The sequence below is a fragment of the Onychomys torridus genome, chromosome 4, assembly GCF_903995425.1.
Source record: "Onychomys torridus chromosome 4, mOncTor1.1, whole genome shotgun sequence".
Taxonomy (NCBI): Eukaryota; Metazoa; Chordata; class Mammalia; order Rodentia; family Cricetidae; genus Onychomys; species Onychomys torridus.
Window position 1 is genome coordinate 68,028,771 of NC_050446.1, and position 23,772 is coordinate 68,052,542.

Here is a 23,772-nt window from a genome sequence, read left to right on the forward strand (position 1 = left end):
AATATGTATTGTTATTAATAATGATGGTAGAAATAATGTTGCTGGTGATAATGAATAAAGACTACCCTTTTGTGTAGGGATATAAGTATAGCATTGCATAACTCAAATTGTTTAACTTTACTATAGGAATTTCCTAAACTATGAAACTACATTATCAGTGGTTACAAATAAACAAATAAAGGAGGAGGAGGAGGAGAGATTTCTAACATCATAGATTTGCCCCTCTTATGCATCTAGGGGAAACTAGGTTTCTGCATGCTTTTAAGGCAATGTCCCTTAAAAGCCTTGACCTATCCATATAATACAGGACACAACTAAGAGGAGAAAGAAATGAAGGAACATGTGAAGAGATGGTAACAAATACCCTCCTATCGAAAACACCCACACAGAATTCCAGCCTCGCTTCTTGACCCTTTACTAGTAAAGAAATTAGAGGAGGAATAGAGACTATATGAAAGGACAACATCTGTAATCTGCATTCTGAGGCAGAGGTAAGAGGATCACAAGTTTGAGGCCAGCCTTCACTGGCTGTACAGTGAGCTAGGGGTCAGTCCAGGCTGTACATTCAGCCCTGCCGAAAAAAATGGATCATTGAATTTTCCCAATCTAAAATTTCTGAAGATAAGATTCCTACTGCTGTCTGAAAAGAAACTTCTTTTTGTTTTTGTTTTTCCCTTTTCTTTTTTTGAGAAACACACACAGTATCTTTATGTAATCCTGGCTGTCCTGAAACTCTCTATGTAGACCAGGCTGGCCTCAAACTCATAAAGATCCTGCCTCTGCTCTCCAATTGCTGGATTAAAGGAATGCGCCGCCATGGCCAGCCTGAAAAGAAACTAGCAAGAAGTGGTTTTGAGTGTTTTAAGGTTCTTGAAAATGTGAAACTTTTCTTTCCCTTTTCAAGGACTTATATGGTTTCCAATATAACTACAGACTAATGTAAATGTCTTTGTTTCAATCACCATATGAATTGCCTACCTATTTCTAAAGTCCTCATCTCTACTGTATGGATCCTTGGATTTGCTACTTCTAGGGTACAGAAAACAAAGTAAGAGGGCCACAGAAAGTTTCCTTTCCTACTAGTGTACCGGGGAGAATGTGCACTACAAAGAGAAAAGTGTGCAACAACAAAACCATTTCATATCCCTGGAGTCAACTTGGTCTAAAGGTGCTTCCAGCTAGACAGGAAAGCCTTAAAACTTACTTAGTTTTATCCGACCTTTACTGCTGGCTTGTAAAGCCCACCACTATAAATTATCCTTTTCCGTAGAATATTTTCTCATATTATTTAAATAATAGTCAAGTTAGCCCTTTTCAGATCTCTAACAGTCATCAAATCCAGCTATGACAACCACATGAGGCTACTCTCTACTGATAAATATAATACAACAACTCAACACTCCAGCACCATCATCAGCACTAGGGAATTCAGGATGGTCCCTTAAGTTCATATGAAACAATGTCTTTTTCTATCAACTTTTAAACATTTCAGGACTATGGAAAAAAATATTTGTTTGGATGGATAAGGGAGTTTGCTGTAAAAGCAAAAGGACCTGAGTTCAACTCTCCAATACCCATGTAAAAGGTGGGCATAACCCAGGTACCTATGACCCCACTTCAGGGTAGAGACAAGTAGATCCCAGGAATGCCTAGATATGATGGCAAGCTTCTAGTTCACTAAGAGATACTGTCTCAAAATAATAACAATAATAATAATGTGAAGAACAATAGAGGAGAACTGAGAAGTCTTTCTCTGGTCTCTGAGTGTACCCACACACAAACACACACATGCATATATAACACACACATACATGAAGTCTTCTATAATCTTTCAAATATCTTCTAAAACAGTATAAACCAAGCACTTCTGTAAAATGATAATTTATTTCATTCAATTATTCTTCATCTCTTCTTTTGGATAGTGTTAAAAAAAAAAAAAAAAGGCTTGATTTTTTTCCCCTTTTGATAGTCTAAATTTAAGTATTTTCCCTATAAATAAAATGTTCAAAACTTTGGTTGTCTTTTTGGCTGTCCATCTGATGGGCAACAGCCTCTTGAGCATCTGGAAAGAACATCTATGGAATCCACAGGTACTCCCTTTAGTGCCCTACTGACAGATGGTGAGTCCCAAAGGACGAGAGCTCAGTTATAATCCTCTGTCACAAGTGATGCTGTTCACTTACCTGCAACAATTCCCAATCACCTGAAACACCTGCTGTAACCCTGTAACTGAAGAGTGAAAGAGCACCAGGACCAGAGAGGCACCCCCAAGGGCCGCCCTCCCTCCTAGTGCCATTTCTCACTTTGGCCTTACCTCGCTGGGTCTGGGTAAATTGGGTGCTCTCTGGATCCTGCTCCATCATAACGGGATAATGAAATGAGGGAAGACTCCAGCAGCCTCCTATCAGAGATTAAAAAAATGGCAATAATCCCTGTCAATTACCAACTCAGAGGTCAATCAAGGGGAATGGGGGAGAGGTAAATAATATCCCCCTTTGCAGCCAGCTAGCACCTATTATCTGGGGTCTTACCCTTCCAACAATCTAACTATAGGGAAACATTAATAAACGAAGAGCTACTGAGCTCCCATACTGGATGTGACTACGGTATTATGCTGAATACTGCTCTTCAGTGAGACACACACAAATGCATCAGAAACAAGATCCTCCATCTCTTTCCAGTACCTCCAGCAGACAAACAGGAGGCTAGAGGCAACATGAGAGGAAAATGAGGCATACACAGAAACCATTACACATTTATCCTGGTGATCAGCCCTGTACACCATCAGTCCACATACCCTCATCTTCCACTCCTTCTACTCTGCCCACACCCTTCTTGTGAGAAAGAATATATACCCAAGACTTGCTTAATAACTGGCAAAAAACCCTTTCCTTCTATCATCCAGACCCATCGTAAATTCAACTGATGATAGTAACACACATTTTATTAGGCAGTTTTTTTGGGTACCAGTCCTAAGCACACCCACAAGATGTTAAGAAATACTACATACACAAGAACACTGGGACTAGAGATTTACGTATATAGGCCCATGACACACAACTATTAAGGACTCCCATGAAGACCTATCTAAATTCCCAAATGCTTTGAATCTCCATGTTGTACTGCACTAGACAACCTTCCAGAGGAGAGGTGGAAACAAGTGCCTACTGCATGTAGTCATGGTGAGCGATGGCTACTAGCAAACAGGAAGATTAGGATCCTATCACTCAGCTACAGCCAATTATTACCAAGCTACAAGTTGGACTCAGTATTGCTACCTTGTCTGATTTTTGTATAACCAGAAATCTGGACTTCTGCATGAAATTTCATGGTAAGGTTTTAGTGAACTTCCTCCTTTAAATACAACAAAGGCTATCTAAAATAAGACGTATCTGACGACAGGTGTGGTTCAGGGGCTTCCTGGTCTACCATACTGCTTCTTCCCAACTCATACATGCTTGGCAGCCAGTCACACTCCTAGCAGAGAACACATCTCAAAGGAAGTGGTCTCAGAAAAAAGGTGCACATTGTTCCTCTCCAGCAGCATCTTGCCTGGAACAGGTCTCAGGCTCCCTGCCAGATTCTTCCTTAAACAGATCTGCAGGATAAGAACAGCAGCTACCCTTCTTTTCCAATTGAGTTAAGACAATTCAGTGTTATTAAAACCAGCTGGCTTTAGGTAGGGTCATGGGCAGTCACTATCCCAGAAACTGGCCCATGATGACATTTCAAGTCACAGCCAAGGCAGAAACAACTGTCACCCCATAACCTGAGCTTTACCCTTCCTACCTGGGACAACCAACCATTATAGGATGTTTTCAACCTGATACAAGGCTTACATCACACTTCAAACAACCCCCAACACAAATGGAAAAAAATACCATATACCCAATGAAGAAGAAATTAATAAAATACATCTCTCTGGCAATATCATTGTTTGCAACAGCAGAAATGTTGTTTTTTGTTGTTGGTGTTGGTGGTGGTATTGGTTTTTAGAGACAGGGTTTCTCTGTGTAGCTTTAGTGCCTGTCTGGAACTCACTCTGTAGCCCAGGCTGGCCTCGAACTTACAGAGATCCACCTGCCTCTGCCTCCTAAATGCTGAAATTAAAGGTATGCACCACCACTGCCCAGCAAGAGCAGAAATGTTATAGTTCATTATTCTAAAACATACTTTTTTTTACACTCCAGTGTGTCATAAATTGGGATATATCTTATATAATGTGACACAGATTAATTGGCATATTTCTTTTTTTCCCTACCATCACAAAAAAATAAATAAATAATAATAATGGCATGTCTAGGTCTTTTAAATACAAAATGTTTGTGGTAGTTGGAGAAAGTGTGAAGTATTAATACATAGACTACACAATAAAGGAAAGTCTGTAAGAAGCCTGTTGTATAGGTAATTTATTTCCTCTTTTTAAAATCTTATTTCTTAACTGACACATAGAAACATAAAATTGTACAGATTGGCAGGGTACTATGCAGTATCTCAATGCATATATACACTGTGTCATGTTTAAATTAGGTGGAACATGTTTTTTCCTCAACTATTTTATCATTTACATTGAAAACTGTCAAAATCCTTTTCCAGTTTTAAAAATACGCAGTATATCATTTGTTAGTATAGTCATCTAACTCTATAACAGCACGTTTTTTATTTTTGTTGTTGAAACAAAGTCTGTAGTAGTTCATGTTGGTCTAGAATGAGAAATTTCCCCAAAATGCTGGGATTACATGTTTCACAAAGCCCAGCAAAACCTTTCTGTTCTGAACTGTAACTTAAAATCAACTGATTAACCTATGTCATCTATACAATACTAATAAAATCATTCTCTGAGACCAGGGTAAGAACTAAAGAATGAAATCAAGGTCTAGGAGCAACTGTCTGCCTTCAAACCCTGGAATATTGTTCAATGCAATACTAGAGTGGTCCTCATGTGGTGCTGAGTACCCCTGAGCTCGACTCTAAATAGCTGTTTAGTAAGGCAGACACCCTTTGGTGAGGACAGCCTTCAGAGTGACCTGCTCCACAGCTTCTGTGAAGAAAATAAACCTGATACGTTAGGAAACAAATATTGCCCACTACAAACTATGTCATGGTAGTGACAGACCTCAGAGAGAGGTGAGAGGCTTATCAGGGATGCTAAAAGAAGATTCCTGAACTGGAACAGTCTGGATTAGATGACCTCAATTTTAGTGACTCCATTTGATATCTTGCATATTCCAACTCCCACCCTAACTTTCTATTTTAATCAGGAAGACTTCTAGAAATCAGAATAGCATCAAAATGTTAATCTTCGTCTCTGGGGAGTCCTTGATGGAGTTTCTCTTGGAACATACATCCCTTATGTCTACTCACTCCAAAATCCTTGTGCACCAACAGTTCCTCAGAAATGCAATGGGACTGGACAACCAATGTTTGTGTGTGTGTGTGTGTGTGTGTGTGTGTGTGTGTGTGTGTGTGTGAGAGAGAGAGAGAGAGAGAGAGTGTGTTTAACTGCTAATACATGAACTCAAGAGAGCCAATCCAGATGAACAATGTTTCTCCACATACACAAATCACTGAAACAGAAATTCTCTGCAAGAAATAAAAATAGGCCTCTCCAGTTATGTGGGATAAAGAATGAACTGGAGTTAGGAGATAAGTAGAAACCATCACTACCATGCTTAGGATCATCAAAGCATGTTCCCTCCTAGTACCAACTGTTTGCAGGGAGACGGAATGGAAAATGGCATGAGTAAATGGACTTGGGTAGCAGCTGTGCACCTTCTGCTCTGGCACACAAATCTGACTTGACGTAATGATCTAGCATGCAATTTGATAATGTGAAATCAGGAAGAGCTGAAGGAAGGTTCAGCCAAATTTGTTGAGGCTTGAAGTTGCCATTTCTTTCTGACCTGTAATCTCAGTTTAGAAACATTTTTAGAGAGCCACCAAAATTGACAGAAACAAACCAACCAACCCTCTTTTCTCTAACAGCTTGTCTACTTAATTCTTTATACCAGTAGCATCTGGGTGAAGTATAAGGGCTATGTTACTTTGACTCAATGAAGACCAGGAAGAAAATACTATAATTTATCCTTTATGTGTAGCCATGTGTGTCAGGTACATAAGGACTATTTAAAAGCTTTTCACCGCCAGGTGGTGGCGGCGGCGGTGGTGGTGGTGGTGGTGGTGGTGGTGGTGGTGGTGGCACACACCTTTAATCCCAGCCCTTGGGAGGCAGAGCCAGGCGGGTCTCTGTGAGTTCCAGGCCAGCCTGGGCTATCAACTGAGTTCCAGGAAACAGGTGCAAAGCTACACAGAGAAACCCTGTCTCGAAAAAACAAAAAACAATAACCAAAAAAAAGCCTTTCACCATTAACAGCATATTTTTAAAAGCCCAAGGACACTATCAAATTAATTTGGAATTCAATATTTTAAAAATTTTACTAATCACAAATATAAAAGTAAACCAACCACAATCAACCAAAAAGAATAATATATTCACATATAGCTAGAGCAAAAGAGGATGACAAAACGGATGTGGCAAAATGCAAATATTTAGGAAATGTGGATAAAGAGCATTTGAGATTTCTTTGTGCAATTTTTGCAATTTTTCTGCAAATTGAAATTATTTAAAAATAAAATAAAAAAACCAGGCATGGTGGCTGGCACCTGTGATGCCCCACCATTGCAAGTGAGGCTGAGGCAAGAAGACTGCCATGAGCAGCCTGGGTGTAAGACCCTATCAAATAAGTAAACTAAATTAAAAGCTAGACATAATGGTTCAGACCTCTGGTCCCAGCACTTAGGAGGTCTGGCAGGAGGATTGCTGTTGAATTCAAGGCTAGCCTGGACTTCAGAGTGAGACCCTTTCTCCAAACAAACAAACAAACAAACAAACAAAAAAACAACAAAAATCAAAGCCAGGTAAGCTGGTGTATGCCTTTAATCCCAGCACTCAGGAGGCAGAGGCAGGAGGATCTATGCATGTTTGAAGCCATCCTGATCTACATAGCTAGCTCCAGGACAGCCAGAACTTGAGAGAGGCCATGTCTCAAAAAACCAAAACAAGCCAGGCACAGTGGCACACGCCTTTAATCCCAGCAAAGGCAGGTGGATCTCTGAGTTTGAGGCCAGTCTGGTCTACAGAGCAAGTTCCAGGACAGGCCCCGGAGCTACACAGAGAAACCCTGTCTCAAAACAACAAAAAGAAAAAAAGAAAAAGAAAAAAGAAACCCAAACTCTCAAAACAAACAGAAAACCCAACAAGATATAAGAATGGTGGTGCACACTTAATAATTCCAGCATTTGGAAGATGAAATTAGAGGATCAGGGCCACAAGACCCACCGTGGCTAAATAATGAGTTCAAGGCCAACATGGGCGACAGGAAATTGTCTGCAAAGGAAAACAACAGGTTAGAATAGCCACTATCCAAGGTCTAAGGGTGTAGCACAGACAAGATGGCTAGGAGTGAGGCATTTGGTGGCCTACTTCAATCCCGAGGACCCACAAGTTACCTCCACATATGTGAAGTGACATCTATGTGTATGTACATGCACACAAGGAAATATAATTAAAAACTAAATCCAATATAGAAAAATCTTTTAGATTTTTAAAAATCTAAAAGGAAAAGATTTAAAAAGTAGTCATTTTCAAATAAATAATATTTTAAAACTTTTTAAAGGTTTATTTTCATTTTTTTAAGATTTTACTTTTTTGTGTGTAAGGGTGCTTTGTCTGCATGTTACTCTACGCACCAAGTGTGTGTGTTGCCTGCAGAAGCCAGAAGACCAAACCCGGTCTTCTGGAACAGGAGTTACAGATGGTTGTTAGTCACAATGTAGGTGCTGCTATTAGAAGCAGGGTCCTTCGGAAAGAGTGGCCAATGCTCTCAACTGCTAAGCAATCTCTTCAACCCCTATTTCTATTTTTAATTATGTGTATGCATATATGCTGTTGTAAGGGATGTGGCCAGAAAACCGTAAGAGGACATCTGATGCCTTGGAGCTGGGCTGTTCAGGAGCTTAGGAGCTGCCCAACAAGGGTGCTGAGAAAAGAATTCAGGCCCTCTGTCAGAGCCATCTCTCCATCCCCTAAAAAAGATTTTATTTTGTTGTTATTTTGTTTTACAGAACAGGGTCTTTCTACATAACCACGGCTGTCCTCTAAACTCACAGAGAGCTATCTGCATCTGTTTCCCAAGTGCTAGGATTAAAACCATGCATCACCATGTCCAGCTTTAAAAAGATTTCTTTAAAACAGGAACTTGCCCTACTGTCCTAAAACACATTTGATAAACTCTAGGCCCTGAGTTGAGCTTTTAAAAATAAAGTATTGGGTTGGGGATTTAGCTCAGTGGTAGAGCGCTTGCCTAGCAAGCGCAAGGCCCTGGGTTCGATCCTCAGCTCAAAAAAAAAAAAAATTTAATTAAAAATAAAGTATTATCACATGTATGTATGTATATTTAATTTAATCATATATATATATATATATATATATATATATATATATATAATATATATATAAAATCTGCAGCTGTTTTGGAGGTAGGTACCATGGCAGAGTTAAATGATACTGAGAAAAAGAAAGCCTAAAATATTTACTACCAACCCATTTGAAGAAAAGGCTTGCCTACTTCTCTTCCAAAATATTTGCTTACATAAAATTCCTTGAAAAACAGCCTGGTAAAGTAATTCTAGCTACTCGTTGGTTATTACAGAAAGATCAAAAGTTAGAGACCGGGGTTAGGGATTTAGCTCAGTGGTAGAGTGCTTGCCTAGCAAGCACAAGGCCCTGGCCAAAAAAAAAAAAAAAAGTTAGAGACCAGCCTAGGTAACAAAACAAGATGGGGGTGGGGGATGGGGTGGATTGTAATGCTGACTGTGGGAATGGGAGGAAGCAGGACTAGAGGCTTGCTTACTTTGATGTCTAGCGCCTCACTAAAAGACTATTAAGCTTTGCAGAGGGCACATGTCAACAGGTGCATAATTCAAGTTGTAAAATTCCTAACATTTTGTATGAATGTTTTCTCTAATGAATATTATGAAAATTTTCAAGACGTTCTCTGTTTCATATATATGTTTTGATGACTATGAACACAAAACAGAAGAAGAAAACTCTGGAGAAAAGTATGTCAAGGAGTGAGAAAGATTATCCAAAATGCTGCAAGCCGCAGGAAAACGTAATGGAATTTAGTTACTATCACAAAAGCTACTACTTAGAAAAGTCAAGGACTTCTCCAAAGGTCAAGCCATGGCTTAAGAAGTCTTGGTGATATTTTAGCTTTTTTTATATTAAATATATGTGTGTGAGTGTGTGTGTGTGTGTGTGTGTGTGTGTGTGTGTGTGTGTGTATAAAAACTGGTTCCTAAAGTGATTTTGCGTGCTTTCAAGAATTCCTAACAGTATTTATCTCAAATGCCTATCAAGCATCCAAGGCCGAACGAAACAACACCTGTCTCCTGGGTCAGGCAGATAGCTCTATTTGTTGTGCAATTTAGGGTGAGGCTTTCTAGGAATGTAGACTGAGCACACAGATCCCCTTTTTGATATACTAACTGGTCATTAGCACTCAGTTGACCTCCTCTTTTATCACTCCCATATTGGGTTGTAATAGAAAGCCTGACGGCCACTGCCTGAGAAAAATTATTACCTGCCTTTATGACCCTGTAAAAATTCAAGCGTGGTGACCTTGCTCAGCCAGTGGATGGCTATGGCTTGGGTTTATAACTGAATACCCTGCAGAACTGGGAGAGACTGAGAACTGAGAGGGAGAAGGAGGATTTTTACTAGAGAACTTGAGAACGAGACAGAGAAAAGAGAACAGAAGAACTAGAAGGTAAGCACCGGAGAGGAACGAACTAGACGGGAAGAACTAGATTGAAGGGCTAGAAGAGAGTACCAGAGGAACAAGAAGGAAGACGAGGAAGAGCCAGGCAGGAAAGAACAAGATGAGGAAGAACAAGATGAGGAAGAACCAGATGAGAGAGGAGCTGAGATGGGAAGGAACCAGACGGATGAGAACCGAGATGGGGCAGAACTAAGATGAAGGAATTAAGATAGGACCTGGAGAGGGACAGCAGATAAATCAGGCAAGAAAGGAGCTAGGTGGGAGAGCAGAATAAAGGACTACTGAGGGTTGGACCCCCCAAGTCTCTGATACTAAAAGAAATAAAGAACCTTAAGGTGGATCTGGTGGCACATACCTATAATCCCAGCACTTGGGAAGTGAAAGCAGGAGGACCACATTCAGCTTAGTACAAGTTGGAAGCCAGCCTGGGCTACAAGAGACCCCATCTCAAAAACAAAAGAATAGACCAACAACCAACTTTCACTTTAAATTTAATAGATACTAGGATTTGGGAAGCAGAAAGTCAGGTAATAGTCTAGTAAGAATACACAAGCCAGTGACAACACCTCTTTACTAAACAATTATACCCTAAGGATCCTTGTTGTCAATTACAGAGGAAACCAATATCCTAAAGCAACCAACTTGTTCAGACCTTCTCCAACCAGAGCAAACATCAAGTGTCAGAGCTATGCAGCCTCTGCAGACAGAAGAGCTCAAATCAGGAGCTAACGTGCCACTGGAGCCCCATGCCATATCTGTGTGACATCTACTGTTTAAATTCAGGAGCTAAATGCAAACCAACAGCCTCTTCATGCCTAGAAAATCAAATTTAAATACCGTAACTTGGCATAGAAAGTTTTAAGTGAAATTTCTCTTTCATTTTAGAAAGTCTATTCAGAAGTTTTCACACTTTTGATATCAGAACTCCTACAAAACCATGGGGCCACTAAACTTTTATGTGGGCTCTACTGATAGTAAACCTTTTGTGAACTACAAATGGGAAGAACACATACACTTGAATAGTGATCAGTTTAGAATATCATCACATGTCAGGTCATGTGGTCTAGGAAACCCCACCTCACCGCTATAAAAGAATGAAGTGAAAAGAATCACCACAGCCAGGCGGTGGTGGCGCACGCCTTTAATCCCAGCACTTGGGAGGCAGAGCCAGGTGGATCTCTGTGAGTTCGAGGCCAGCCTGGGCTACCAAGTGAGTTCCAGGACAGGCTCCAAAGCTACACAGAGAAACCCTGTCTCAAAAAAACAAAAAAACAAAAACAAAACAAAACAAAACAAAAAACCGGGGGGGGGGGAACCCAGAAAAAAAAAGAATCACAACATTTGTAAGAACCACTGCTGGGGTTCCCTACCATACTTTGAGAACCCCTGTTCTAGATAAACTATACACACCCTTGTTATTCTACTATAGTGGCCATTTGTTTTCTCTAGAACACTCTTCTCCCTTGAGGGTGCCCATAAAAATCCTTCAAAATTCCACCAATATTGTGGCACCTTTCTTAAGATACCAGGATCTCAGCAGGGCAGTGGTGGCGCACACCTTTAATCCCAGCACTTGAGACGCAGAGGCAGGTGGATCTCTGTGCGTTTGAGGCCAGCCTGGTCCACAGAGTGAGTTCCAGGACAGAGAAACCCTGTCTTGAACACACACACACACACACACACACACACACACACACACACCCCAAAAAAAGATACCAAGATCTCCTGTGGCTGGCCATGGTAGTGCACACTTTTCATTCCAGCAGTAGGGAGAGAGAAGTGGAGACTGGTAGATTTCTGTGAATTCAAGACCAACCTGGTCTACATTGTAAGCTCCAGGCCAGCAAGGGATATGCAGGGAGGGAGGGAGGGAGGGAGGGAGGGAGGGAGGAGGGAGGGAGGGAGGGAGGGAGGGAGGGAGGGAGAGAAGGAAGGGGGGAAGGAGGGAGGGAGGGAGGGAGGGAGGGAGGGAGGGAGGGAGGAAGGGAGGAAGGAAAGAAGGAAGAAAGGCCTTCTCCCTGCAGTTATTTATAAACATGTCTGTATCTGCTTTTAGACTTACAAGCTACATAAAAGCTAGTACTGGTTCCATCTTTTTATCTCCATCAAAATTCACATCCTAATTAACATGTAATGGAAGACAAATAAATATCCAAGCCTATGAATCAGCAGGCAGTCTAACTATACTGGGAAAAATAAGAAAGGAAGCATATCTGATTGTTCTTTACTGACCCCATGAGTCTCAGACAAGATGTAAGATGTTGAAAAACACACACTAAAAAAATTCCTGAAGGAAGGAAGTTTTCAGAAACGGCTTCTATCACCCTTTATCCTTTTGGTCACTTAAGCTGCTCAGGTTCTAGTGCTGACATAGTTGTCCTACTAAATAAGCCTGTCCCTTGGAGGCTCATTAAATCATAAAGTCAGAGGCTGGCTTCTTGCCTAGGAAATGACCATTGATGCTCCTAGACTATGTTCTCAAGAGACCTCATAAGGAAAGAGGGCAATGTTTGGAGGGGGTAAAAGGGCAGTGGGTCAAAGAAACTCGGATGTAGTGTTGCTTGCTTCATTTCTTAATCTTGCTCTGCAAGCTCCAGATCTCTGTCTCAGTGCATGCCCAGAATGGGAGATGACAAGTCCTTATTCTTTGTAAAAAGAAAAAAAAAAAATAATAATTGTGTGTTCTGAAATGACACCTCTATTATGATTTCCAAGTTGACACCTCTGATTTAAAGCAGAGGCATCAAAGTCTCCCTATTTCACACACTAGCAATTATCATTTAAGTTATCCAATGATAGCTACTCATCTTATCCTTGTAGGCCTATAGTTCTAAGGGTGCACACAGTTACAAGGTACAGTTGCCAACAGAATCTGACAGATAATTTCTGACCTTGCTGTGAGGTGGACCAAAACAGGTTCATAGTTAAAAGGGTAAAGGGGATAGGGTGGGGTGGGGAGGCAACCAGACATACTAGAGAAAGAGTTCATAATGTCTGCAGTATGGATCAGCTTTATTTTACCAAGACCAAGCATAAACAATCCAGGAGACTCAAAACAATACCTTTCACCAGAAGGGCACAAAAACATCTTTACCAACATTAATGTATTCTCCAATACCTCTGGGCAGAGAGCAACAGATAGTGAAACATCAGAGCACAAGGTAATCTAGCACCAAAAGCAAAGAGAATAGAAACCAAATTCGTACCTATGGTAGTTTGAATGTATTTGGCCCCCATGAGATCACAAAGAGCGGCACTATTAGGAGGTGTGGCTCTGTTGGAAGAAGTAGAGTTTTGTTGGAGGAGACTGGATGATATAAACCTTTAATCCAGATCTTGAGGCTGGAGGGCACACTTTTAATCTGGGCCACACCTCTTGGAAGTGTGTCACTGTGGAGGTGGGCTTTGAGGTCTTTTTCTCAAGCTTCGCTCAGTGTGACAGTCAGATGACTTCCTGTCACCTGAGTCAAGATGCAGGACTCTAAGTTCCAGCAGGACATCTGCCTGTGTACTGCCATGCTCCTCGCCACTGATCATAAATGGACTGAACCTCTGAAACTGTACGCTAGCCACCCTCAACTAAATGCTTTCTTTGTAAGAGTTGCTGTGGTCATGGTATCTCTTCACAACAACAAAAACCCAAACTAATACAGTACCTAATATGTAATCATGATCTAGATAAAGTCTTGCCTGAAAAGTCAGCCAGACCCCTTTGGGAAACATATGACCCTCTGCTCTTTGTTAGCCAGTTATTTTCATACCTTCAAAAAAAATGAATGACTCCATTGTTACAAATCCTCCACACATTATAATATAGTTGTCAAACTTCAATGTATAATTTAAAAAAGTTACTTTTGTCTACATGTAACTCAGAAGCACAAACTGACCTACACAATGTCTCTGGGAAACTGGGGAGGTCTGTTCACAGACCCCAGCCAGACCTGTTTTAAAATCAGGAACTGAGATCTGAAACTTTTTCACTAGATGTTGCATAAGAGCGGATCTATAAACAAAACAAAACACCTAATACACAGCTAGTTATATAGACTTACATGCATATCCTACAACTGTAGCTGAAATGTACCTTAATTACCAGATAATAAACATGGAGGGAGGAGGCACTGTAGGCTAACTCATTCCCATAAAATCATAAAGAGATTTACAGAATTCCACAATTCTGACTTCTGGGTTAACTTTATTTAGAGTAATAGATAAATTCTAGAAATCCACCTAAAAGTCCATTAGTTCTATAAAGAACGTGTTGATAGAACCAATACCAAGAAACTTGTAAATATCTTCTAAGCTGGTTTTTAACATCTCTATTCCTAAACTGAATATTTAAAAATTCTTGACTAAGGCCAGTCATTAAAAAGTAACAAACAGCCAGAGCTGGAGAGGTGGCTCAGCAGTTAAGAGCACTTCAAACTCTTCTTCTAGAGGACCTGGATTTCATTCTCAGCACTCACATGGTAGTTTACAACCACCTGTAACTCCAGTTCCAGGGGATCTAATGCCCTCTTCTGGCCTCCATGAGCACCAGGCATTTGCAAGGTACACAGACATGCAGGCAAAACACCCATATACATAAAATACAATGATAAAACTGCTTTTTAAAGTAACAGATTTTTGACTTAACCTTCACATACTAAAAACACTATATAACAGGGAAGAAAAAAATCTTAAGGCCCAAACCAAAAAGGCAAGGAGAGGAAGTCAATGGAGCCTTATAAGAAAATGTAAAAAAAAAAAAAAAAAAAGAAGAAGAAGAAGAAGAAGAAGCAAAGAGAGCTAGACTTTACTGTCACAGAAACAGCTTTCCCAGCTCAGATCTTCATGCAGTGAGTTTTGAAGTCTACAGAAATAGACAAGAGGGCAAAGACTCCAGCTGGGTCTCAACAGTCCATGGTTAGTCCTTGAGCTCACAGAGTTGGGAGTATAATCACTTTCTTATATCTGAGGTTAGTTCTGACTGCTTCTCTTGGTGACACTTTACTTTACTGACTTGTCCCTGGGGATGTAGCACTCACCCTTCCACCCTGTTATTGATTAGCAACTATCTTGAGCTTTCTGGACTCAGCATCTGAGAATCCACTAGCATGATTTCTTTACCATTTCCCTTTGTCTAGACAACATGAAATTGTCATAAGTGACACCTAAAGTACAAGGAGTAGAAAAACCGCCATTTCCACTCTCTTCCTCCGTTCCCCAAAAGAACTGCATATTACCGTCCTCCGGTATATCAATCACACTACCCTAATGAAGATTAACTCTGTGGAGTCTGCAAGCCATTTCACTTCTAGCTTGCTAAAAATTTTGTATCCCCCACTATAATTAGAACATGTAAATTGCTTTCTTTTTACTAGCACTAATGGCTATAATTGAAGTGATCTAATGTCTACTGAATGGATACCTGCGTAAAAAAATCCTTATAAATACCACTTTATCCAGCTGCATTTTATTTAAGAAAATCACAAATAAAAGGAAAAAGACAAAAAAGGGAGGAGGAGCAATGAAAGGAACAATTCGAGACCACCAAAACCAGGCTTTTGTAACTACGTCAGAAGACACTTGAAGACACTTGAAGCCACTGCCAGCTCCTCTCAAGAAGCTTCACAAAACAGCAGACAGATCAATGGACAAAAAATCATGAGATACTTCATCAGTGTTTTCTGGAGGAGGGTTCCCCAGGGGACACTTGACGATTTCTGGAGACATTTTTGGTAATTGCAACTGGTTTGGGGGAGTGTTACTTATGTAACAGCAGGAATACTACTAAACACCCTTCAAGGCATGAGACAGCCTCCCACAATGAAGGGTTATCTAACCCAATGGCAAGAGTGCTGCTGCTAGTAACCCTCCCTGACATACTTTAATGGTCTAGCAAAAGAAACGCTATATAACAGAAATGGACACAATCTGGCACCTGAGTCTCAGAAGCAGGCAGATTGAAGCTTAAGCTGCATCCTATGTCACCATCTCTTATGCTATGCCACCTTGAATTTATTCTGTTTCCACATTTAATGGGTTTATTTTTTTTTTCTTTATGAACTAGGAAGACATACATGTAAGGCTGAGAATGTAGCTTAGTAATAGAGTATAGTTGAGTCCAGCATGAACAGGGCCCTAGGTTTGATGTCCAACAAAAAATAAAGAATGAAACAAACACTATTAAGCAAACAGTCACTATGTAGTCCAAAATTCAGACCATTTTTTTTTCCGTCCTTGAACTACAACTACTATATGCCAGGAATATACAATACACTGCCCATTTAAACCATCATGTCTAAAAGGTGTTTTGCTGTGGATATCGCTCTGTGTAAATAAAGTTCTGATTGGCCAGTGGCCAGGCAGGAAGTATAGGCGGGACAAGAGAAAAGAGAATTCTGGGAAGTAGAAGGCTGGAGAGAGACACCACCTACCGCCGCCATGAAAAGCAACCTGTAAAGACACTGGTAAGCCACAAGCCATGTGGCAAAGTATAGACTAACAGAAATGGGTTAATTTAAGATAGAAAAGGTAGATAACAAGCAGCCTGCCACGGCCATACAGTTTGTAAGCAATATAAGTTTTTGTGTGCTTTCTTGGTTGGGTCTGAGCGACTGTGGGACTGGCGGGTAAGAGAGATTTGTCCTGACTGGGCCAGGCAGGAAAACTCTAACTACAGTGTTTTGTCAGAAAGGTATTTTCAAGATATAAAAACTTAAACATAGATTCATGAACACTGAGAAGCACACAGACCACATCCAAATAAAACCCTGTAAGGGCAGTCTATCCAACCAACAATACACACCATAAATACCACGTTCTTACCACTGGTTACATATCAGTACAGTCTGCAGTATCCCTTACCTAAAATGCTTAGGGTCAGAAATGTTTCTAATATTTGGAGGTTTTCAGATTTGGGAATATTTACATAGACTTTATGGGTTAAAGAATCTCAAATCTGGGGGCTGGAGAGATGGCTCAGTGGTTAAGAGCACTGACTGCTCTTCCAGAGGGCCTGAGTTCAATTCCCAGCACCCACATGGTGGCTCACAACCATCTGTAATGAGATCTGGCACCCTCTTCTGTACACACAATCAATCAATCAATCAATAAATAAATAAATAAATAAATAAATAAATAAATAAATCTTTAAGAATCTCAAATCTGAGCCAGGAATGGTGGCACACACCTCTAATCCCAGAATTTAGGAAGCAGAGACAGGGAGATCTCTGAGTTCAAGGTCAGCCTGGTCTTCAGGGGGATTTCCAGTACAGCTAGAGCTACGTAGAAAAACCCTGTCTTGAGCCATCACCACCACTCAAAAAAGTATCAAATCTAAAATATGAGAAAAAAAATATTTTTTGAGACACAAGTTTCCCTAGGTAGTTCAGACTGACCTTTTACTCAAGATCTTCTGGAATCCTCCAGAAATACATTCAAACAAACAAGTGTGGTACCACATGAATATCCCTAATCTCAGAAAAACTGCTGGCCACGAGGAAAGCTGACTAGAGCTACTAGCCAAGAGGAGGCACTTCAAAGTATCTGAAATGAACCTAGGATTCAGTATAAAATGCACACTGCTGGGTGAATACTTGAGATGCACACAGCAGTTTGTAGAACTATGTGTAAGAAAGTCATGTGTGAGAAAGCCCTCCGTGTGATAAGAAATCCCTAATTTTGTACAGCCAGGTTATTTGAGCTACAAACTTTCTTCCTGCTCCAGTGGTTAATATTGTTTTCTAAGAAACTATCTTTCCTTTTGTTACTACTCATTCACCTGTTTCTATCCAAATCCTTGTTCTGAGACAGTGAATGAGGAACCCATTCAATGGTGCCTATCAAACTCTCAAAGCTGCTGGTAAATAACACCCTAAATAATCAAGACTCAATGCAATCCTTTCAAAACCGCAACTGTATATTCTTTCTTTTAGAAACAGAAAAAAAAGTCTTAAAATTCTATGGAATCTCAAGTATGCTAAATTGTCAAAATAATATTGAGAAAGGAGAACAAAGCTAGAGGTCTCACATTTCTTGATTTCAAAACATATTGCAAAGCTACCATAATCAAGGCAATACAGAACTTACGTAAAGACACATACTGACCAATAGAAGAGAAGGGAGAGAACAAAAATATATGATTAGGTATAAAAAGGTAAAATAACCTGGACAAGGGTGCCATGACAACACAATAGTGTTAGAAAAACTGCACATCCAAAGGCAAATGAGCAAAGATGAGTACTGACCTTACATCACCTACAAAAGTAACTCAAAATGGATTAGACTAAATGGAACATCTGAAACTATGAAATTCCTAAAAGAAAAACTTTATGACACTAGAAGAGGTGATATTTTGTTATATACAACATTAAAAGTATAAACAACAAAAACAAAAATGTACAAATGGTACTGTACCAGAATTAAAGTCAGAGCCTGTGCCCTAACATCAACACCCCCCACAAAAAACCAAACAAGCCAGGTTCAACCATCTTCAATAAATAAATAACAGCAAAAAGCAGGGAAAGAAGATTTATTCAACAATCCCACATTGGAAAGGACCAAATGGTTCAGTGATCCTCACCCTAGTCCAATGATGGGTGTGACCCACTCAAACTGTGGTTTGTGACCCCTTTGGGGGGTAGGGATTGAATGACCCTTTCTCAAGGGTCACCTAAGACTATCAGAAAGTACAGATTACATTATGATTCATAACAGTAGTAAAATGACAGTTATGAAGTAGCAACGAAAATGATTTTATGGCTGGGGGTCAGCACACATGAAGAACTGTATTAAAGAGTCACAGCATTAGGAAGGTTGAGAATCACTGTCCTACTCTGTATTTGGGATCCTGATGACCCTACAGAAAGGGCTATAAGCAATGGAGGACAGCAGGAAGGAGAAGGGGTCTTCCTCAAGAAGAGCACACCAATTGGTTGTCCAGGGCCAAATGATCAGCCCCGAAAACATACTTACAAGTAACATTACATGGACAGAGATTGATTGATTGACTTTTTGTTTTTCAAGACAGGGTTTCTCTGTGTAGTTTTGGTGCCTGTCCTGGATCTTGCTCTGTAGACCAGGCTGGCCTCGAATTCACAGAGATCTGCCTGCCTCTGCCTCCCAAGTGCTGGGATTAAATGCACCACCACACCCGGAGGACTATTTAGGGGGAAATGTATATATATTCACACACACACACACACACACACACACACACACACACACACATATACACACATATACATACGTGAAATAACACTTAGTGAAAAAAGGGGCCAAGAATTTAAAGGAGAGTGGGGAAGGTTACATAGGAAGCTTTGGAAGGAAGAAAGGGAAGGGAAAAATGCAATTATAATCCAAAAAATAAATGGCAAATTCATACAACAGATTTTTAAAATTAAGAAAAATAAAGGCTGGGCGGTGGTGGCACACACCTTTAATCCCAGCACTCAGGAGGCAGAGCCAGGTGGATCTCTGTGAGTTCGAGGCCAGCCTGGTCTACAAAGTGAGTTCCAGGACAGCCTCCAAAGATTCAGAGAAACCCTGTCTCGGAAAAAAAAAAAAAATTATATTAGATACTAGGTATGGGATCTACAATCCCAGCTAAAGAGGCTAAACAAAGAGAATAAGGAATTCAAGGCCAGTTTAGGCTACAAAGTAAGACCGTGACTTAAAAACAGACATCTTGGAGTAGGGGTATGACTCAGTGATAGAGTACTTGGCTAGCATATATGAATCCCTCCCTAGGTTCAACCTCCAAGACTGAAAAAAACAATGTGTATGTGTATATAGCCTAATGAGACTCACAAACACAAAGAGAATAGTAGTTGTCATGGGCTCATTGAATACAGAATTTCAATCAAGCAAGATGGAACAGGCCTGGTGGTTCAGGGTTGTGATCTGAGCTATTCAGGAAGGTAAAAGAAGACCACGAGTTCAAGGACAGCCTGGGCAACTTCAAGAAACACTGCTTCAAAATAAAAAGCTAGGGCCAATGAGATGGTTCAGCAGGTAAAGGCGCTGAGCCCAACAACCTGAGTTAGATCCCTGAGACCCACTTGATGGAACAAGGAACTGATTCCCAAAAGTTGTCCTCTGACTTCCAAGTATATGACACCATGGCACCCTTAAGGGCCCCACCTATCAAAATAAATAAATTTAAAAAATTTTAATAGCCAGGCAGTAGTAACTCATGCCTTTACTCCCAGCATTCGGAAGGCAGGGGTAGGAGGATCTCTGAGTTTGAGGCCAGCCTGGTCTACAAAGCACGTTCCAGGACAGCAGCCAAAGCTACACAGTCAAACCTCCAAACCAAAATCAATAACTAAGAGTTGTTTAAAAAAAAATTAATAGCTAAGTGGTGGTGACTCACACCTTTAATCTCAGCACTCAAGAGGCAAAGGGAGACAGATCTCTGAGTTTGAGGCCAGCCTGGTCTACAGAATTCCAGGACAGCAGGGCTATACAGAGAAATCCTATCTTGAAAAAAACAAAAATTTTAATGAAAACGAAGAGCTGGAGAGATGGCTCAGTGGTTAGTTAAGGCACTGGCTATTCATCCATAGGACCCAGGTTTAATTCCAAGCACACACATGGTGGCTAACCACTATCTATAACTCCAGTCAGGGGATTCTAGCTCCCTCAGACAAAACATACATAATACGTACAGACATAAATGGAGGCAAAATACCCATACACATAAAATAAAAATAAATCTTTTTTAAAAAAAAGTAAAACAAGGGTTAGGGATATAGCTTCGTGTTAAGAGCCCAGAGAATATGCAAGTCATTGGTTCTAATCCCCAGTAACATCTCAATCAAAGATGTACTATATAGCAATGTGTGTATAGTTAATATTATACTATGTACTTGAAAATTTGTTGAGTGTAATCTATGTTACATATGGGTGGGGGTGTGTATCTGCTACCAGAACAAAGAGAAAATGATAACAAGCCACCTTACCAGGCAAAGTGAATAAAAAGAACAGCAGAGAAGGCAGCTGCAGAAGCTGGGATAACTATGTGAACATGTAGAGGAGAAAAAGGAAAAGAGGCAGAAAGAGTCACGCTCACACCCTCTGATGCAGCAAAGCAAAAGGTCATAATGTCAACAAGCTCAACTATCAATGACAAGGTCATTACTTCAGCCTTGGAGTCTTTTATTAATACCATTTTCCACTTTTGCTCTCACTTGACTTTAATTTCCTGGCAGGTAACAACCAAATCATGTGCCTATCCCTGTCAAGGGTGATCTGTTCATAAAGAGAGAAGATTTTATGTAGTTCACTTACACAGTCCAAAAGAAGGAAGCTCTCATTCTATGAAACTACACAAAATGGAGATCTGCTCACTCAAATGAGTCCCATCCAGCAAATCATCTTGGAACCCCCCCTTCTTTCCCCTCTAGAAACAGAAGGAGATTGTTAATTATTGCTATTAAAAAAATCAGGCAACAGGGGTTGGGGATTTAGCTCAGTGGTAGAGCACTTGCCTAGCAAGGCCCTGGGTTCAATCCTCAGCTCTGGAAAAAAAAAAAAGAAGAAGTCAGGCAGCTTCTTCGGTAAGAGGGTTGTCAGCATGTTAACCCACAGCCAGCAGGGAAGGCTCTGTGGCTCAATTAGGTAGGGTAGGACAGATCGTAGGGGCAAGGGTACTAACGTCTAGTATCTCCCTTTGGCAGAACTGCATGGGGAAATACACAGAAAACTGTACCCTTAATCATCAAAACGATGCAATGATCTCCATATAAAATTGACAAGTAGGAACCATAAAGTCAGCCTAATGTGGACTAAGGCAAGAAAGTTCATGCCAAACCAGGTATAGTAGTGCCCATTTGTAAATCTAGCACTGGGAGGCATAGGCAAGAAATCAAAGTCATCCTCAGCTACACAGGAGTGTGAGACTAGACTGGGTTACATGAAACCTTCTCAAATAAGAGAAAGAGAGAGAAAAGAAAAACAAAATCTGTTTTCCCCACCATCCCTGTAATCCCAAGTTTAGGGAGGGGGAGGAAGACCAGGGCAGGCATTCCTGCAATACTAGCACTGGTGAAACAGAGGGTAGGGGATCACCACGAGTCTGAGGCCCTGTCAGTCTGTCTACACAGGGAGTCCAAAGCCAGCCAAGACTCTGACCCCCAAAATATAAGAATTTATCCCTTGGTTTGAGCAATAACTATTCAACTCCTGCTGATTATTCAGTGGTAATGGATATTAGTACTGCTACATTTTATGAGGTTTTTTTCCCAACAAAATTCAGAAATCTAGATTTATGTGGGAAATTGAAAATTTTAGAAACATCTTAATGGTCAAAACTACCTCAAGGCTGTTTGTCATCTCCAGATTAATTGAACAGACCCACTCACTGAAGCACTGAACAGACTCACAGAGTCTATGAGTGTGTCCACAGAAAGGACAAAAGGGCTGGAGAGATAGCTCAATGGCTAGGGCATTACTGCTTTTAGAGTTCAGTTCCCTCCCACACCTACATCAGGCAGCTCACAACCATGTGTAACTCCTATTTCAGGGGATGTGGCACCTCTGAACTCCACAGGTAGGTCAGAGTGTACACACACACACACACACACACACACACACACACACACACACACTTTTTTTTTTGGGGGGGGGGGGTTCAAGACAGAGTTTCACTGTGTAGCTTTGCACCTTTCCTGGATCTCACTCTGTAAACCAGGATGGCCTCAAACTCAAAGAGATCGCCTGCCTCTGCCTCTGCCTCCCAAGTGCTGGGATTAAAGTTGTGTGCCACCACCACCCAGTGTAATTTTTTTTTTTAAAGAAGCAAAAGTAAGACGTACTGGAATACACCTACCCACCAACATACATACACAAATGCAAGAGAAATCCAAGAGGAAAAACTACTGCATAGCAGCTCCACTGGGCTAAGACCCATTACAATAAGCAAAATACATTATGCAAACAGAATCCCTCATACCTAGTGTTATTGTCATGAAACACACTCCAATGTACCCTTTAGAATATTTCTCTGAATAGACAGTAGAGAGGGGGACCAAAAGGAGGAAGGATGAATACATGGCAAGTTTTTCTCAGTGTGTTTGCAGCACACATACAGATTTCATCTTAGTCTCCATGATGTCCCATTCCCCTGAACTGACAGAACGATTACATCTTTCACAGTTTGGTGTGTACACAAAGCACATGGCCTGCTCTATACCATTCAGCCTCAGAGAAGGAAGAGGGATAATGTAGCTCAGCCCTACCATGTGCTAATCTGACCAGCAGTGAGGAAAGGGTTGCCTGTCAGGCATACTGCCTGGAAGACCTGGAGACTCATCCCTTCCCAAGCTGCCTCAATAACACAAAATCCCCAAAACAAACAGTGAATCTGGATGAGCAATTCAAGATGGATTATATAAGAAACAAGAAATTCTCAATCACTTATGTCTGCTCTTAACCATCAAAAATGTCTCACAGGAGGTACTGGGGATATAGCTCTGTGAGTAGAAGTATTGGGAAGCTGAAGCAGGATCTTTTAGCCTGGGAGACACAAAGACCCTGTCATATAACACACACACACACACACACACACACACACACACACACACACACACGAGTGTACAAACACAAAAAAACCAAACAAACAAAAAATAGAAATCTACCACCTACAAAACTCAAAATATTTACCTTGTCAATGTTTATCTTGTCCTTTACAAAGAGTTTGCCAACCCCTAATGTAAAAGAAGGGTAAAGATCACACCTGGAATTCAAACTGATTGGGAGGTAGAGATAAAGTTTAATGGTAGAGCATCTGCTTTGCAAGCAGAGCCCCAGGATCAACTGCTAGCATTCATCCCCAAAAAGTAAGTCGTTCATACCAGCATGAATCTGTAAACCTAAAACTTGGGAAATAAGTCAGGAGGACAGCCTGGCTAGTTTTTTTCCCAAAACACTGAACAAACAAACCTCA

The 23,772-nt window shown here is 40.7% G+C and overlaps 1 protein-coding gene across 6 annotated transcripts in view; it reads right to left on the reverse strand.

The window, feature by feature from the left end:
• The window catches only part of Ambra1 (autophagy and beclin 1 regulator 1), a 164,662-nt gene that overhangs the window by 118,858 nt on the left and 22,032 nt on the right, over positions 1–23,772 (reverse strand). For 2 of the 6 annotated variants that reach the window (XM_036183800.1, XM_036183797.1), the window contains one exon: positions 2,315–2,401. The exons of the other annotated variants lie outside the window; for them this stretch is intronic. In XM_036183800.1, coding sequence (XP_036039693.1) covers positions 2,315–2,401 — 87 coding nt within the window. The remainder of the gene's footprint in view (positions 1–2,314; positions 2,402–23,772) is intronic. 6 annotated transcript variants of the gene reach the window in all.